This window comes from Bubalus bubalis, chromosome 7 (genome assembly GCF_019923935.1).
Source record: "Bubalus bubalis isolate 160015118507 breed Murrah chromosome 7, NDDB_SH_1, whole genome shotgun sequence".
In the NCBI taxonomy this organism is placed as follows: Eukaryota; Metazoa; Chordata; class Mammalia; order Artiodactyla; family Bovidae; genus Bubalus; species Bubalus bubalis.
The window spans coordinates 94251765-94272074 of record NC_059163.1 but is presented as its reverse complement, the minus strand read 5'-3'; the positions used below and the strand labels follow the sequence as shown (position 1 = coordinate 94272074).

Below are 20310 nucleotides of genomic sequence, written 5' to 3'. Positions count from 1 at the left end.
TTTTGCAAGACAAGCGAGGCTAACTTGACCTGGGTCACTTCTTGTTTATGCCTCTGAAAATTGTAAGTGAAACTTAAACTGTCTCCCTAAATTGATATTTGACGTTCACTAACCATTTCCTTTTCATTTAAGAAGATTCTAATATTGTAACCAGTCACTGAAAAATAGTCATTGCTGCTTTTTAACCATATACTTCTAAGCCTTACTCCATGTTTTGGTTCAACTGCTCCTGGTTTGCAAACTGTCTTTTGGTGTGTATACAATAAACGTTTTATTAATTACTACTTTATTAATTAACTTTTATTAATTACTGCTTTAGTTATTCATCAGTTTTACTTCTTTTGTCCCCCTGAACTTTTGACAGAAAGGAAAAAGATTAGCCAAAGATGTAAACAAGACTTTCTTGATTAAACAAAATATTGTGAAAGTGATCAGAATGCAGCAAATCAATGGCAATCACATAGGTTGTACAACATTCATGGCTTTCAATTCATTATTACTATTATTACTATACTGTGATTATTTTAAAGCTCTATTACAAAAGAGTGCAATTAAAAAGATGATTCTTCCCATAGAGTCTATAGAGAAAGATATTATTATATCAGTCACTTTTTTAAAAAGCATAAATTAACAACTACAAAAACTGCTCTGAAAGAGATGTATACGATGCTTTGATAGGACATGTCAATTTGAGGAGGACAGGGAAGGTTTCCACTAAGGAAATAAGTGATGGCTGAGGTAAATTTGAATAATTAATAAAAGGCAACAGAATAGAATACAGGCGATATAGGGTGGTGGAAGGGACAAACATTTAAGGCAGAAATGTGAGGTGTGTATTGGGGAGGCGCATGACTAATCATGAGAAAGGAAGGAAGGCCAGTATAGTGGAACGCAGAAAGCAAAGACAGCATAAGACTAGCCTGGAAATGAATGCAGAGGCCAGATCATACAGCGCCTTGCAGATCATGTTGTTAAAACTGGTCTTTCTCTTAGAGCAATGAAAATCAGGAAGTATTTTAAGCAGATAAGAACAGATCACATTTGCACCTGGGCAACAAGTTGGAGAAAGGCTAGGAGGAGAGTGAATGTGAAGGTCAGTTTGTGAGACATCTGTCTAGGCTGTATTTTGTCTCCTCCTTAACCATCACTGATGATAATCATGAAGAGATGTTTATGTTCAATAGAAGCAACTCCCCCTGAACTTCCACTTTAGATATGTTCTTTACAAAATGGAAAAGACATAGCATTTTAAAAGGTTATATCACAAGCAGCGAATATCTGCTCCCCCCCGCCAAAAAAAACTAATCAGTCATTGCTGTAGAAGAATTATACATTATAATGTAATTAATATTATATTAATATAATTATAAAATTATAATTATTTATTGACATGAAAATTTCTCAACTGCCCCAGTTTGTAGGTTCATCTTTAGAATATTACTTCTCTCTGTTTCTGTCAATCTCTCTTTTTCCCTCATTAACACCGAGAGGAGAAATTTGAGGCTCCTACTCTCAAGATTGATGGTGGAGGTTGAACACATCTTAAACTTCTAGTCAGCTGTTACTTCATTTTTCTTTAAAGAGAAGCATTTGGCACTAATAATGAGGGGAAGGATGTAAAAAGTTCTGGAAAATGAAATGAGAAATAGAATAGATACCATTCCAGGTACACTGTTTAGTTAGAATGTTCTAGAACATTTCATCAGCTCTAGTTTTTTGAACATTTACAATGACTCAGTATTCAAAGTATTGGCTTCAGTTTTCATGAACAGAAATGACTTTGTCCTCAGCATATAATTACTACAATAGCACTTTAATCTTTAATAAGGATATACCTTAAAACTTTTGATTTTTCTCAAACTGTGAAATGACAACTCCGCTATTTTCAGCAAAGGAATCTACATCTGCCAGCCTAAATCAACTGCCAGAGAGAGTGAGGATGCTTATCAAATAGCCAGTGTCAACCATGGACATTTTTCCTTTTTAGTGTTTTTTCAGTAGCAAAAACAATACAAATCTATACTAGTTAAGCGCTCTAGCAGACATGTTTGCACTGCCTGCCCCAACCCTGCCTTCTTGTTTGAAAGGACCTCAACCACTGACCCTGATGAAAGGATGAGCGCAGGCGGTCACGTTTGAGTCAGGCGACCCCGCCACAATCAAGACTGACAGGACAGTAGGGAGCGGGAGGGTGAAGGTGGATATCTGACAGGGGCTGAGCCAATTAGACCCTCTCCCTTCAAAATCAAAGGTAAAAGGCAATGCTCAGACTGTGTTAAACTTATTCGGGTGCCTTCTCTATACATAATTTATTTGGCCACACATTAAAGAATTAAATAAAATTATTTACTTTACAAGATAAATTCTATATTTGGTTTAAAAAAAGTACCCACCTGTATTCAAATACCCAATATCTAATATCTGTATCTAAAGTCATACACAAGCATCTAGATGAGTTTCTGGGTTCAATATCACCAATTTATTACATGCTTTTAAAGAAGATTTTAGTCCAAATTGCCTTTTAGTCACTACAAGTATGTCATAAATTTATCATTCTAGAATTTGCTTTTGTGTTTTACGGTTTGATGTTTAAAAAAAAGTTCACTAGATTAAATGTTAAAATGCTGACAAAGTATGATGGCAACAGAGTCCTTTGGGTAAGAGAAAAGTTAGAATCCAAAATACAAAACTATTTCAAACCTTTTTAAAGCTATTTTAACACTTTGGACAATAAGACACACACACAAAAAAATCTTAAACCACACTTGCCCCATTTTTAGTTTAGTTCAATCAAAAAAATCCTGGAAAACATATAAAAGCACTCATCCAAGAACACTCTTGTCATAAAACTTATAGTGCAAATAAGATTGGGTAAACACGGATATTTGTAGACAGAATGGTCAAACCTCTAAATAGCTATTAACTGTGTGACCGGCAAATAGCAGAGGAGAATGAGACTGGTCTAGTTACATATTAATACATTTACAATGAACATTCTCTTCTTAAGTAAGTTGGACAATGCAGACAGTTTTGGTTATTTAAATATCTTGTTTCCTTGGTAATTATTTACATTTCACTGCCTACAACAGAAATTCTCATATGACGCAAACATCATATGATGAAGTAGAACTTTTTCAGGCAATTTCTAAACACATGAGAGGCTGTCAGACTATTGTAAAGGCAGGTAGTCAAAGTTTTTTTTAATCTTAAGTCTTTCATAATCATAATAAAGTATTAGGTGTTTGAAAAATGAACAAAGAACAGATTCTGTATATTTTGTGTTAATAGGACAAATTGCAAGGAGATCCAACCAGTCCATTCTAAAGGTGATCAGCCCTGGGATTTCTTTGGAAGGAATGATGCTAAAGCTGAAACTCCAGTACTTTGGCCACCTCATGCGAAGAGTTGACTCATTGGAAAAGACTCTGATGCTGGGAGGGATTGGGGTCAGGAGGAGAAGGGGACGACAGAGGATGAGATGGCTGGAGGGCATCACCGACTTGATGGACCTGAGTCTGAGTGAACTCCGGCAGTTGGTGATGGACAGGGAGGCCTGGCGTGCTGCGATTCATGGGGTTGCAAAGAGTCGGACATGACTGAGCGACTGAACTGAAGTACAATGAAACAGAAGACGATTTCTGACATATAGTGACTGATTAATCCTGGGCACAACATGGCAAGGAGAGCAAAATGATATAAGAATACACTGCAATATGCACTTTCTCCATGATCAAAAGACTTGTTTTACTTCATTGAACTGAAGTAGAGGACAAATAGGAGAAGGAAATGGCAACCCATTCCAGTGTTCTTGCCTGGAGAATCCCAGGGACGGTGGGCTGCCGTCTCTGGGGTCGCACAGAGTCGGACACGACTGAAGCGCCTTAGCAGCAGCAGCAGCAGAGGACAAATATTGAAGGTAGGAAGAGAAGGGGACAACAGAGGATGAGATGGCTGGATGGCATCATCGACTCGATGGACATGAGTTTGAGCAAGCTCTGGGAGTTGGTGATGGACAGGGAAGCCTGGCTTGCTGCAGTCCATGGGGTTGCAAAGAGTCTGACACGACTGAGCGACTGAACCGAACTGAGAGACGAACATCCAACAATATATTTTTTAGAATTGTGACTGTTACTTCATTGCTTACCTCATATTCTAGACAAAAACTTGGATTCATTGCATTTGCCTTTTGCATTTGGGCTTCCCTTGGGGGCTCAGGTAGTAAAGAATCTGCCTACACTTAAAGAGGTTCTATAGTGGGTGTACTACCCAACAGATGGACACTATACTATTTTACAAACTATAACCTTAAAAAGCTTCAGCTTCACGTATCCAGTTTAGAGACCAAGGCTATAGAAGCCCAAGTATTTATGTGGTAATTAGCCTCAATCATATATACATCTTGATAGTGTACTTATAACACTGTCCACCATAATTTTAAGATTGGTTTTGGCAAAAAAAAAAAAAAAAACACAATAAAAACAATGCCATATATAAACACTAGCTATTATCTTTTCAGTGTTTATAAGACATTTTGCTATTTGGATTTTTAATGATGAATTTGAAGGAATTAAAAGACACAAGACACGATTAAAGAAGTTGATAGAAATTGCAATGAAATCTCTTCTATGGAATAGCAGTAGCTATAAAAACACAAAAGCATCTGATTACTATAGCAGTCACTGCCTCAGGTGAGTTTGTACCTTAAATATTTTTGTGTATGATAAAGGAGTTGGGTTATTAGAACAATATTAACAGGTAAGGATGATGTGTATTATCTTGTACATTTCTAAGATACGAAGATTTTCTTACAGTCACAAGTCAGTCTATATGACGGTACAAGAAGATGCATCACACTTTAATGAGGAATGCAGAAAAAAATATTAGTTCTAAGAATAATATGGATACATGATATAGGTAAGTTACATAGGCAAATTTTCATATTCCAGAAAAATTATTTACTTTACTAAAAGATTTTAAAATTCCTTTAAATAATTGATGGTTCAAAATTCAGTACAGAAATAACCTTAAGGTTTCTAAATTCTAAAAGTGCACAGCATTTCTCACTTGGTGACATCACACTTCTATACACAAAGCATACTTGTATCTTACCAGACCAAGAAGGTATGCTCAGTTATATGTTGGCTTCTTTGTTTGCTATGTTATAGTTTGCAAATTATAGTTAGTGTTAAAGAGCTCAAAGTAAAGGCTATACCTTTAGTATATCAAAAGCCAAAAGCTTTCTATTATATAACTAAGCTGTATTAACTGATATAAAAATTATACCCTTGAGATATCATCATTTTTCTTTGCTAAATCTATTGCTGCTTTCTTTGAATAGGATCACCATCTCCAAGTCACTCTAAAACCTCATTTTTGTCATCTCATTAGTGGCAACATTCAACTGTACTGTACTCATAAATCCTACTGTCCTATCTGTATCCCATTACCACTTGCCTATTTCACACACTCATTACTTTGAGCTTAGACTATAGCAATAGCTTTTTGTTTTCTCCAATTCTCTTTTCCTTTGGAAATCCATTTTATTCACAATATTGTTATATTAAAATATTTAAAATGAAGTTCTGATTACCATACCAATCCTGAGAAAACTTCCATGGCTGCCTACAGGACAAAGTCCAAATTTCTCAGTTCAGCCCTTATGAACAGAACCAAACTACTTCAATTCCAACCACACTGGATCACATACTGTTTCCAGCGTATGTTCTGCCTAGTTCCTGTAGTTTTCCCTACCTAAATAGCTTTTCTCTATATTTTTGAGTGTTCAAATATTATCTATTTTTTGAGAATTCCTCCATGAAAGTTTCCCTTCCTACAGTCTCTGTACATCTCTCATGACAGCCATTTGGTCTGTTATAACACATACTAATTTGGCTTTCCTGGTGGCTCAAAGGTAAAGAATCTGCCTGTCAATGCAGAAGACATGGGTTCGATCCCTGAGTTGGAAAGATCCCCTAGGTAAGTGCATGGCAATCCACTCCAATATTCTTGCCTGGGAAATCCCATGGACAGAGGAGCCTAGGAGGCTACAGTCCAGAGGACCACAAGAGTCAGACATGACTTAGAGACTAAAACCATTAATACATACTAATGTACCTGACTTTCATCAAGACTATAAATGATTTATATAAAGGATCTGTATTTATCTCACCTATGAAACTCTTACAATGCTTAATTTAGTGTCTAGAATACATCTAACATATTTGCTGAGTAAACAGATTTCAGCATTGTGCCAAACCTAGAGTAACTAGTATCAGGGGCAAATACACTAAATGCCTCCTGGCCTTCTAGCTTGTGGCACCACTACCTATCAATACTTGTTAGTGTCATGATACATAATTATCTTTTGTCAAAATACAGTATGAGGACAAAGAAATAGCAACAGGAGTCATTTCCCTGGATTTTCTCCAGCATAGATACCAACCCAAAGGGCCCAGTAAAACTAGTTTATTTTAGGGCAAAGCTAGAGATCTCACTCTGTGACTGCAAATATGAAGGAATATTTAAGTACATCAAATCTCTGGGTGAGTCCATCCTTCCAGGCTTGTCTGCACCATTCCTTCCACAGTCATTCTTTTTCTCACTGAAAGACAAATCTGAGCATGCCACTTAACTGATTAAAATCCTTTAACAGTTTCTCATAGCCTATGGAATAAAACCTGGATTTCCTAGCACATTATACAACATTCTCTGTAAGTTACCTTTGCCTACGTTAGTCTCACTTTCTAACCTCATATATTCCAGCCAAGTATACCCAGAGTGGAGAAGGCAATGGCACCCCACTCCAGTACTCTTGCCTGGAAAATCCCATGGACGGAGGAGCCTGGTGTGTTGCAGTCCATGAGGTCGCTAAGAGTCGGACACAACTGAGTGACTTCACTTTCACTTTTCACTTTCATGCATTGGAGAAGGCAATGGCAACCCACTCCAGTGTTCTTGCCTGGAGAATCCCAGGGATGGGGGAGCCTGGTGGGCTTCCATCTATGGGGTCACACAGAGTCGGACACGACTGAAGTGACTTAGCAGCAGCATACCCAGAGTACTTGTAATTCCCTTATTGTGTCTTCCTTACATTCTTTGCACCCACGCACTACGTGTTTTTTCAGTCTCAAGTGTCTTCTTTCTCTTCATTGCTCGGGTGACTTCCACTTGTCTTTTAAGACCCGTTTCAGGCATTATCTGGCTTAGATGACCATCCTAATATTCCCAAGGCTTTCTGAGTATGGCTCAGACATACAGCATTTCACACAGTATGGCAATTATCTATCTCATTTGTCTGCCTTAGCCACAAGACTGAGTTCCTGTTGGGCAGGGGCTCTGATTTAACCAAGCAAAGTAGGTTCTCAGGCAGGACTGACTGGCTGTTTAAATAAGGTTGATGGAACTCACGAACTGGGACAATGGGTAGGTGTCAGAGAAACCAGGAGCTCTCCTGTGCCGGTAGCTCAATGGTAAAGAATCCAACTGTAATGCAGGAGATGTGGGTTCGATCCCTGGGTCAAGAAGATCCCCTGGAGATGGAAATGACAACCCGCTCCAGTATTCTTGCCTGGGAAATCCCATGCGCAGAGGAGTCTGGCAGGCTAGAGTCCATGGGGTTGCAAAAGAGTTGGACACCATTAAGCAACTGAACAACAATTGATGTACTTCTCAAAACTATTAATCCAGACAGTGGAGACATTCTTCAGTAGTGGCTACCATATACTCCCATATTATACAAGGTCCATTCAGCTGTAGTAATATACATGAATAGAAACTGTAATTCAAGTATCTTAAATCCAGATCCAAACAAGAATCTTACTAAGCCTCTTTATTATCACTTTGCTCTGAACACAAGTACCTCAATATTACTTTGAAGACTTTTTTAGAAATTAATTCTTCAGGGCAGAGAGACAAGAACAAATCTAGCATTTACTAAGGATGAATAACATGGTGTAATAATGAAAACAGCTGAATTTATGTGCTTTTTAAATTAAAAAATGTAAGCTTCAGGTCTTTCTTATAGCTTCTGATATTTAAAAAAAGTTAAGAGTTTTAAAAATAAAGCTTCAAAACCAACCTTGACTTCAAGCAAATGAGAACAGACCTTCAAAGTATTTCTGTTCATAGATAATAATTGGACCCACATTATACGACTAAGACACTAAATATGAACTCTGAAATTTGGAAATGAAATATTTAGGAAATTTAAAATGAAATATTTAGAAATATTAAAGAAAACAGCAGTTTAACTTGTGTATTATCTTTAAAACTATTAAGTACTTATCAAATTTATGTACTACCTGAGGAACATTTTCTATTGCTTCTTTAAAATATTCAATTATGGTTTGCTCTGAAATCTCCATTATGTACTGAAGGACAAAAATAACTGACCTGAACCTTTACCTAGATTAACAATTCATGTTTCCTTCTTATAAAAACAAAAATAAAATCAGATTTCAACAAAAACTTAGCTGTTTAGCCTCCCTGATATAAGCCGTTTAGCTCTACTATTAAGAATATGACCTAGATTATCTCTAGGGTTCCTTCATATTCTAAAGCTGGGATTATATCTCTATTCCAAGTGTATGAAGACTGTCTTCATGTCCTCCAGCTTTCCTTGTCTAAATTCCCCTCCTCTCTTGGTCTCCTCCAAGGTTAGAGGCAGTTCTCATATTTTTGACATGCTTCTCCTCACCTACAATCACAAAAACTGACAATAGATTAAAATATTATCTCTTGCAGGGTATTTTTAACTGGGAATGTTTATATCATAAGGTAAATGACGAAAGCTTTAACAGAACTTCAGGTGATGGGGTTCAGGACATGCCACCCCAAATTATGGCATCTTGACATACTGAATATTTTAAGCCAAAGGAATTTGAGAAATGTCATGTGCAGGAAGGACTTTCTGACCTTCCCATGCATCAGGTCATAAAACCTTCAACTGAGAGACGCCCTGCTTATATTGGGCTTCTCAGGTGGCGCTAGTGGTAAAGAACCTGTCTGCCAATACAGGAGACATAAGAGATGCAAGTTCGATCCCTGGGCCGGGAAGATCCCCTGGAGGAGGGCATGGCAACCCACTCCAGTACTCTTGCCTGGAGAATCTCACAGACAGAGGAGACTGGAGAGCTGTAGTCCATAGGGTTGCATACAGTTGGACACGATTGAAGTGACTTAGCTCACGTGCATGCTCCTTATATTAATACTTAGAGGATAGGAACATCCTTATCTTCAAGACTGAGGAACACTAAGAGGAATCTGAATGGACAGGTCTTGCTAAGTTTTCTTTGGTTTACTACAAAAGTTTACAATGCTTAGCTCAAACCCCTTTTGCTCTATCACATTTTCCCATGGCTGTCTACTTTTCATCAGACCTAGCTTAAAAACACTCAGGTTTAGCCAATTCTTCAGGTGTTCCTTATGAAGGCTCCCATGTCATATAAAACTTTTATTAAATAAAATCTGTATACTTTTCTGTTGTGGATTTGTCTTCTGTTATAGGAGCCCCTATAGAAAAGAACTTAGAAAAGTAGAGGAAAAAGATACTTTTCTTTCCCTATGTGCATAGCAGAGTTCTAGGGAGGGGTAAGGCTGTCCCTTGAATTCATTGGTAGCTTATCTTGCTGAAGGATAACACTGCCTTCTTCCTTTTCATAAATGATCATTTTAATTATTTTACATAGGTGAAGAAAGACGACATGAAATTTAATTCCTGATATTTACTCTCCTGAAATTGCTTTCAGGAGAGTAAAATGTATGAGGAAAACAAATTTTTCACCGACATAAAGATGTATCACCTATATGAAGAAGTGTATTAGCCAAATTTTCCTGCTTAACTGATCCATAAAAGCAGAGGATAAAAAATGATTGTGTGCGTGCTCAGTCATCTCTGACTCTTTGCTACTCCATGGACTGTAGCCTGCCAGTCTTCTCTGTTCATGGAATTTTCCAGGCAAGCATACTGGAGTGGGTTGCCATTTCCTACACCAGGAGATGTTCCTGACCCAGGGACTCAATTTGTGTCTCCCACATTTCCTGCTTTGGCAGGTGGGTTCATTACCACTGAGCCAACTGGGAAGTATAAAAATGACATAAGAAGACTATAAACAGTTAAATATTATACACAACACTTAAAAAAATAACTTTCTTAGGGGAAGAAAAAGATGTTACAGAGTTTCTGGTTTGGTTTTTTTTCCTCCCTGCTGTACTGTATAGGACTATAATTTGTAGGCACTGGAGAAATAAAAGTATTTTAAAAATATACTAATGTTAAATATTTATTCATTTCTTAAACAGATAGGAAAAGTCATGTTAATCCCAGAGTTTAACTGAAAAGTTAGTCTACAAAAATGATTCCTTCAAAAAATATGACGATTTCAACAGGCTTACTTTGTTAGTTTTAAAATTACAGCATCTTAGTGATAGTTTTGGAAAATTTTAATAAAACATACTTTGAAAGCATTAGATCTTATAAATTAAGTTACTACAGTAGGAAAGAACCTTTCTAACATACTTCCTCTCTCAAAGCATTCCAAATTTTCTTTACAATATTTAAAATAACTCATTTTCTTTGATTCTGTGTCTGTGTCTGTATAAAGATAACTATTAATCTTATTTAATTGGGATTAAGCCCCCTACACACAGAGGCACTTGATTGGGATTAAGGCCCCTATACACAGAGGCACTGGAATCTTTACAGTTCGGTTTGTGTGTAAGATCTGAAGGAATGTATACCATGTATGGGACTTTCCAGGCAGTGCGGTGGTAAAGAGTCTGCCTGCCAATGCAGGAGATGCAGGAGATGCGAGTTTGATCCCTGGCTCAGGAAGATTCCCTGGAGTAGGAAATGGCAACCCATTCCAGTATTCTTGCCTGGAAAAATTGAATGGACAGAGGAGCCTTGCAGGTTATAGTCTACGGGGTTGCAAAGAGTCAGATACGACTGAGTATGTACGGACATACAGTGTATGAACACATAATTTGGAATCAATACACATCTCATTCAGTCATTAATTAATATTAAGTGACATATCTCAATCTTGTTTATGCTTGCTGAACAGTCCTATGAAAAGACCCAACAGCCACCTGCATAAAGCTTGGAGAATAAAGCTTGGAACATGAGGCTAGCCTATGTGCCCTTGCGAAAGTTGATCAGTCTTTTTAAGCCTCAGTTTCTTCATCAGTAAAATAGAGATATTATTTTATGCCACGCTTGGCACACTGTGAGAGCTTAATGATCACTGTTATTGAAAGTCAATTCACTTACATCTATTGAATCTTAATAAATTATTCATTCTAAGAAAAAGCAAGAGAGTTCCAGAAAAACATCTATTTCTGCTTTATTGACTATGCCAAAGCCTTTGACTGTGTGGATCACAATAAACTGTGGAAAATTCTGAAAGAGATGGGAATACAAGAACACCTGATCTGCCTCTTGAGAAATTTGTATGCAGGTCAGGAAGCAACAGTTAGAACTGGATGTGGAATAACAGACTGGTTCCAAATAGGAAAAGGAGTTCGTCAAGGCTGTATATTGTCACCCTGTTTATTTAACTTATATGCAGAGTACATCATGAGAAATGCTGGACTGGAAGAAACACAAGCTGGAATCAAGATTGCCGGGAGAAATATCAATAACCTCAGATATGCAGATGACACCACCCTTATGGCAGAAAGTGAAGAGGAACTCAAAAGCCTCTTGATGAAAGTGAAAGTGGAGAGTGAAAAAGTTGGCTTAAAGCTCAACATTCAGAAAACGAAGATCACGGCATCTGGTCCCACCACTTCATGGGAAATAGATGGGGAAACAGTGGAAACAGTGTCAGACTTTGTTTTTCTGGGCTCCAAAATCACTACAGATGGTGACTGCAGCCATGAAATTAAAAGACACTTACTCCTTGGAAGGAAAGTTATGACCAACCTAGATAGCATATTCAAAAGCAGAGACATTACTTTGCCAACAAAGGTTCGTCTAGTCAAGGCTATGGTTTTTCCTGTGGTCATGTATGGATGTGACAGTTGGACTGTGAAGAAGGCTGAGCGCTGAAGAATTGATGCTTTTGAACTGTGGTGTTGGAGAAGACTCTTGAGAGTCCCTTGGACTGCAAGGAGATCCAACCAGTCCATTCTGAAGATCAGTCCTGGGATTTCTTTGGAAGGAATGATGCTAAAGCTGAAACTCCAGTACTTTGGCCACCTCATGCGAAGAGTTGACTCATTGGAAAAGACCCTGATGCTGGGAGGGATTGGGGGCAGGAGGAGAAGGGGACGACAGAGGATGAGATGGCTGGATGGCATCACTGACTAGATGGACGTGAGTCTGAGTGAACTTCGGGAGTTGGTGATGGACAGGGAGGCCTGGCGTGCTGCGATTCATGGGGTCGCAAAGAGTCGGACACGACTGAGCGATTGATATGATCTGATCTGAAGTGTCGCTCATTTTAAAGAAACAGGTCAGGCATAATATTGCCACCATGTACATTTATGTATCTTCAACAGGACAGTGAAAAGTCTTTAACCAATAGCATAGATCTCTCATTGTGGATTTTTTGGGATAGTGATTACAGGTAGTCGAGTAATTAAAGGTATGTTAGTAACTCTAAACTCACACTGTAGAGATTTCTGACTTCCCCCTACCTTCTGGCTTCAGTGACTTTATCTCCTTTGAGAAAAGGTGATATCTCAGCAGAGCTGAATGATGTAGAGGCAGGCTATAAAAGATGTGGGGAGAAATATTCTAGGCAGGAGGAGCAAGAGCAAAGGCCTTGATGTATAAATATGCTTGGCCATTTTGGACCGGCAAGAAACCAGCAAGTACAGTAAGAGAGGAAATCAGAGGAGATAAAGTCACTGAAACCAGGTCTCTGCCTAATCCCAACCTTGAACCAAGAGTGGTGGGATGACATAAAGACACTTCCTACGTTGGGCAACTCACCTATACTTATCAGAGAACAATGTTCAGGTGAGTTGCTCTGCTTTCTGCTGTTCTATTTATATTTATTCTGCAGAAAATAAAGGAGAGTTTTAATAAAAATTAAAGTCAGACTACAAGCTTTGGAAAATTTGGATTGAATGTTCCTTTCATACTGTGTGTATTTAAAAATTTCAAGTGGTTAATTAAGTAGCTTGAAAGGAAATATCAGGAGGTGTATACATAAACTGTTTTAATTATTTTAGTAATAGTCCTTAACATTAGGATAGATCACTGTAAAATTATGCTTTTTTGGATGGTTTTATGAGTCAGTAACTAAAAGTAAAAGTAAAGTAAATGTTGCTCAGTTGTGTCTGACTCTTTGCGACCCCATGGACTATAGCGTACCAGGTTCTTCTGTCCATAGGGTTTTCCAGGCAAGAATACTGGAGTGGGTTGCCATTTCCTTCTCCAATAACTAAAGGCTCAACCAAAAGAAACATAAACTATAACATTAAGAAACTAAAAGTACTTAAAACGTTTGAAATCATGGATAAGAAGAACTTGTACATCAGGTGTCCCTGACCAGTCAATTGGAACTGAATGCTTCTTTTGGGAGTCCACTCTACTCTGCTGAGGAACTCTTAGTACCCCTAATGCCCTAACACCAGAAACATGAACATTTATATTTTCCCCAAACTTGGGGTCTCACAGTCTAGGGAAAGTAGAAACTTTTCACAGAAAGATGGTGAGGTATCATTTGAAGTAGAAGGCTCTCAAAGTATTTTCAGTAATCTAAGATTCTAAGGATTGCTTCAGGAGTTCTGGAAATCTATGACTTGAATTTCATTTTAAAATTTCATTTCAAAAATTGTGATTGAAAATATGCACATGAAAACTTATATGCCAGCTTCAGCATATAAGAAACCACCAACTTGCCAATCCTCATCTACATATAACCCTTATTTATAGTTAGTAAATGCTATAAACGTTAACTTACAAAGAAAATTAATTGTAAAAAATTTCATTTATATTTTATATATTGAGTTTCTAAGAAAGATTTTAAGAGGTAGTTACCTGGTTCAAAAAATAAAAAAAAAAAACAAAAACAGAAAATCATTTATCTAGATTTAAGAGTATAGAGAATCAAGGCGTGCTTTACAAAAATCTGATAGAGATGAAAATATAAGGAGAAAGACTAAACTATTACTACTTTGTAACTTTTTATATTTTAATGCCAAGCAAAACCACCAGAAGTTATGGTACATTTAATAGTAAAATATCAGTGGAAAATACTTTAACATGTTCCCTATAAGCCAATATTTTGAATATTATAATACATAAAAGTTCAGAGTTGAGATCTGGTGAACTTTCCTCTCTAGGCTATGAGGTAGATCAGGTAAACACTTACTCTTCATCTCTGCCAAAGTTTTATCTACGCCAGGAAGGATTCAAATTCCCCCAGGAGCACCAATATACACCAGAGAAACACAAAAACCAAGAAAATAGCCCCCTATTCTGGTGTTGTTTGGAAAGTATTTAAGGTCTCTGGTATGTAATGTTATCTTATGAAACATTATATTAATATTATGCAAGTCTGTTCTGGCACCAGTTTGAGATTTAGCTATCTGAATTCAGAGGAATCCCAAACATGTTCATTGTTTTTACCACATGCCCTTTAAATGAAAAGGAAGCAATGTGAATAAAGCAGTACCACCCTTTAAAACCAAATGTGTAAAGGATACTCTTCACTATTCCGGATGTCGACTACCAAGAGCTTTGGTTTACTGGACTTTGTCTTCTTGGTGGGTGTTTTGAAGTGGCCAGTCACTGTCAGCTCACACAAGTCAATCAGGTCCTCTGCTGAAATCCGGGGTGATACTTCCGACTTTAGGTCATTTAACGGAATGGATTCTCTTGACTGAAAAAAATGAACAAACAATACAAATATTGAGACTATTATAGAGAGACAAACTATAGCCAGTATAGAATATCTTCAAGTTTTTTATATAAATCACTATAGCATATGGGAGAAATATAGAAATATGAGATACAGAAAACTGTATCTCATTTTAGCAGTGTACTGTGTAATTTCCTATCACTGATGTTTACTTTTTTATTAGTCACACATATTATTGTTGTCTGGGAAAGACTAGAGATCTCTTCAAGAAAATTAGAGGTATCAAGGAAACATTTCATGCAAAGATGGGCTCATTAAAGGACAGAAATGGTAGGGGCCTAACAGAAACAGAAGATATTAAGAAGAGGTGGCAAGAATACACAGAAGAGCTATACAAAAAAGATCTTCACGACCCAGATAATCATGATGGTGTGATCACTCACCTAGAGACAGACATCCTGGAATGTGAAGTCAAGTGGGCCTTAGAAAGCATCACTATGAACAAAGCTAGTGGAGGTGGTAGAATTTCAGCTGAACTATTTCAAATCCTAAAATATGATGCTGTAAACGTGCTGCACTCAATATGCCAGCAAATTTGGAAAACTCAGCAGTGGCCACAGGACTGGAAAAGGTCAGTTTTCATTCCAATCCCAAAGAAAGGCAATGCCAAAGAATGCTCAAACTACCACACAATTGCACTCATCTCACACACTAAGCAAAGTAATGTGCAAAATTCTCCAAACCAGGCTTCAGTAATATGTGAACCATGAACTTCCAGATGTTCAAGCTGGTTTTAGAAAAGGCAGAGGAACCAGAGATCAAATTGCCAACATCCGCTGGATCATCGAAAAAGCAAGAAAAACATTCAGAACATTCAAAACATTCAAAACACTCAAAACATTCTTTTCTGCTTTATTGACTATGCCAAAGCCTTTGACTGTGTGGATCACAATGAACTGTGGAAAATTCTGAAACAGATGGGAATATCAGACCACCTGACCTGCCTCTTAAGAAACCTGTATGCAGGTCAGGAAGCAACAGTTAGAACTGGACATGGAACAACAGACTGGCTCCAAATAGGAAAAGGAATACGTCAAGGCTGTATATTGTCACCCTGCTTATTTAACTTATATGTTGAATACATGAGAAACACTGGGCTGGAAGAAGCACAAGCTGGAATCAAGATTGCCAGGAGAAATATCAATAACCTCAGATATGCAGATGACACCACCCTTATGGCAGAAAGTGAAGAAGAACTAAAAAGCCTCTTGATGAAAGTGAAAGAGGAGAGTGAAAAGGTTGGCTTAAAGCTCAACATTCAGAAAACTAAGATCATGGCATCCGGTCTCGTCACTTCATGGCAAATAGATGGGGAAACAGTGGCTGACTTCATTTTTCTGGGCTCCAAAATCACTGTAGATGGTGATTGCAGCCATGAAATTAAAAGACGCTTGCTCCTTGGAGGGAAAGTTATGATCAACCTAGTCAGCATATTAAAAAGCAGAGACATTACTTTGTCAACAAAGGTCCGTCTAGTCAAGGCTAAAGTTTTTCCAGTGGTCATGTATGGATGTGAGAGTTGAACTATAAAGAAAGCTGAGCGCCAAAGAATTGATGCTTTTGAACTGTGGTGCTAGAGAAGACTCGTGAGAGTTCCTTGGACTGCAAGGAGATCCAACCAGTCCATTCTAAAGGAGATCAGTCCTGGGTGTTCATTGGAAGGACTGATGTTGAAGCTGAAACTCCAATACTTTGGCCACCTGATGCGAAGAGCTGACTCATTTGAAAAGACCCTGATGCTGGGAGGGATTGAGGGCAGGAGGAGAAGAGGATGAGATGGTTGGATGGCATCACTGACTCAATGGATGTGAGTTTGGGTAAACTCTGGGAGTTGGTGATGGACAGGGAGGCCTGGCATGCTGCAGTTCATGGGGTCGCAGAGAGTCAGACACAACTGAGCAACTGAACTGAACTGAACTGAATACTGGAGTGGGTTGCCATTTCCTTCTCCAGGGGATTTTCCCAACCCAGGGATTGAACTCTTGTCTTTCATGTCTCCTGTACTGCCAGGCAGATTTTTTTTTTTTTTTACCACTGAGCCACCTGGGAAAGTACACATAGGAAACCATTAATCTTTTCCTTCACTACAACTTCCGAGCTCAAATGTGATGGAAAGAAATGAGGTAGACTTTTCCTTATGAGAGCACTGTTTATCTTTAAAAACAGCTCTTTTAAGAACATTTCATTTTTCAAGTATAATTACTGTTGTTGTAAATTGCATTAGTTAAAGTCTGGTAATATGAGAAATTGTTTTGTGACTCAGTATTGAACTTCTCTAACATGATTTATGTTACTTTTGAATGGTTGGGTGGAAATTAGATTCACAGAAATGAAGAACAACATAATGATTTCTTAGATAATTCAAGTAAATTGACAATGTATCTAAATTGTAAAGGAGATAAAATCAGACTCCAGACCACCGAACCTGTCTGTATATGTTTGTTATATGTCATAATACCGATTCAGACTTAAAAAAAAATCACTCAGTTGTGTCTGACTCTTTGAGACCCCATGGACTATACAGTACATGGAATTTTCTAGGACAGAATCCTGGAGTGGGTAGCCTTTCCCTTCTGCCTACAATGCAGGAGACCTGGGTTCAGTCCCTGGGTCAGGAAGATCTCCTAGAGAAGGAAACGGCAACTCACTCCAGTATTCTTGCCTGGAAAATCCCATCGACAGAGAAGCCTGGTAGGCTACAGTCCATGGGGTCGCAAAGAGTCCGACACAACTGAGCGACTTCACTTTCACTTTTTCCAGGAGATCTTCCCAACCTAGGATCAAACCCAGGTCTCCCACATTGCAGGCAGATTCTTTACTAGCTGAGCCAGGAGGGAAGCCCAATTCAGACTAAGGGCCATTCACAATTATTATTCATGTTATTTGGTAGGCAGGAGGATCCTCTACCCTTCACAAAAGGTGACGCAATACATCTCAATTCAACATAAACTTGCTGAACACTAGTAGTCACTCTTGAAAACTTATTTAACGTAATTTGAAAATTTAAGAACTTTCAAAATTCACTTGATTTAAAATATGGGGATTCAAAAAATTTTTACTTATATGCTTAATATGCTTCCAAGATTGAGTCTATTATCTCATTTGCTTATTTTCTCTTTCCTCAATTTCATAGTGGGATTCCACATATATAATTTCCAATTTAGACTTTCTAGGCAGGAGAGAATAAAGCCTATGAATCACATAACAGACAAGACTTATTTTGAAAAAAAAAATTGTTCTCAATTGTTTTTGGGGTTTGAATGTCAGCCCTCATCCCTTGGGTTTCTGTGACTATGCATGCTATAAATTCTTTAGTAGTAAGAGTAAAGCACTTGTTCTCTCACTTTATTAGCTTTTAAATAGAAATGGAAGTTGCTAAGTTTTATGAGTTTATTGCACTTAATCAAAAATAGGAATTAGGAATTTTAATTTTTTAGTATTAGAAATTAAATCTACTTAAACATTCTGAAATTAAAACTGCTTCAGAAAGATTAGTTTTAAAATCAGCAAGTCATACAATCAATGCTTCTATCTTTTTTTCATTAGATTGCAGGCTCTATAGGTGTTTTCCTCAGCCTTCACCTGAAGCTGTACATTTTTTTTTTTTTGAAGCTGTACATTTATGAAGATAAAATAAAGAACTCTTGATTACTCTAGTTCTGCTTTCAGTCATTCAGTACTGAATGGGGCTTTTCTAAAAGACGTTTTGTCTGAACGGAAGGTGTGCCTGACTGATGAAACAAAGAATTTGACTAAAGTATTCTCTATGAAGAACTGATTGATGAAAGAGATTTGACCTTGGCGTTGGTTCCAATCAAATGCATCATTTGTGAGGAGTTTCTTCAAAGAAAAGACTGATTGCCTTATGAAATGGTAAGAAAAGAAGGAAACAGGAGTCACTGACAAGTTCATAACTTTCTGAAATTTGAGTGTGTATCATCAAAGAACTTTAATATGTTGCAAGCATGTTCATCTACAAATTAAATTTAGGAGATTAGTAAATTATACTTAGGACAAATTATACAACTTTGCTTTATGAAGAAAATAATTATAATACTAAAAAATCCAGAACCTAGTTTTTCTTTTATTAGACAGTTTTATACACAATTTCACTATTCACTGTACAATTTCCACTTAGAGGCATAAAAGTAAAACTTCCTTTATAAAATTTAAACCTTTAGTATCATTGATATTGGTATTTTCCTGTGTGAGTAGGATTTCAAATTCACAGAACATTGTTTATGGACAATGGACAAGAATTGATGATAACTACAGAACAACTCTGAAAATTTCTATTATCATTTCTGCCTAAGAATGTGTACATACAATGCACATTAAATTTAGATGTCCAAATATCAGAAATCAATTGGTATGAGAATGACTTTAAAAAAATAATATTCCATTTCCAAACTAGAGTCAAAATTTATTTAGCAATGTTACTGACAAAAACTATCTTTCAGTAGAGTGAATTCTCTGAAAGGGCTATCTAAATGTGTTAGTGATAACGCTGAGCAAGCAAGCAAAAATCCAAACCTGGTAACATGACAGTTATTTTCCTGTGTCCATTAAACTACTAGGAGAATCACTCTGTCATGGTACCTAAGAGTCTGAAATGGCAGACTTGACTTTTTTTTGGTATATGGTGTTAGAGAATGTTCTGATTTTTTTTTTTTTTTTAACATGTAGCTATTCCGTTTTCTCGGTACCACTTATTGAAGAAATTGTCTCTATTTTTGTCACTTTTGTAGTAGGTTAATTGACTACAGGTACCTGGGTATATTTCTGGGTTCTCTATTCTGTTCCATTGATCTATGTCTCTGCTTTTGTGCCAGTACCAGGTTTGCTTACTGTAGTGTTGCAGTATACTCTGAAGTCAGGGAGCATGATTCCTCCTACTCTGTTTTTCTTTTCTAAGATTGTTTTCACTATTTGGGGTCTTTTGTGTTTCTATACATATTTTAAAATTATTTGTTATAGTTCTGTGAAAAATGCCATTGGTATTTTGAGATAGGGATTGAATCTGTAGGTTGCCTTGGGAAGTATGATCGTTTTAACAATGTTAGTTCTTTCAATCCAAGAACATGGTATATCTTTTCATCTGTTTGTGACATCTTCAATTTCTTTCATCAGTGTCTTATAGTTTTTCAAGTACAGGTCTTTTACCTCCTTGAAAGAAAGTGAAAAGTGAAAGTGAAGTTGCTCAGTCATGTCAGATGCTTTGCGACCCCCTGGACTGTAGCCTACCAGGCTCCTTCATCCATGGGATTTTACAGGAAAGAATAGTGGAGTGGGTTGCCATTTCCTTCTCCAGGAGATCTTCCCAACCCAGGGATTGAACCTGGGTCTCCCACATTGTAGGCAGACGCTTTACTGTTTGAGCCACCAGGGAAGTCCTTTACCTCCTTAGGTAGGTTTATTCCTTATTTATTATTTTATT

At 37.4% G+C, this 20310-nt stretch overlaps 1 protein-coding gene across 1 annotated transcript in view; it reads right to left on the bottom strand.

Annotated features, from left to right (window-relative positions):
• TBCK (TBC1 domain containing kinase) overlaps positions 1 to 20310 on the bottom strand; it is a 199345-nt gene that overhangs the window by 31521 nt on the left and 147514 nt on the right. Inside the window, exon 23 of the mRNA XM_045166312.1 lies at positions 14659 to 14834. Within this exon, the coding sequence (XP_045022247.1) occupies positions 14659 to 14834 (176 nt within the window). The remainder of the gene's footprint in view (positions 1 to 14658; positions 14835 to 20310) is intronic.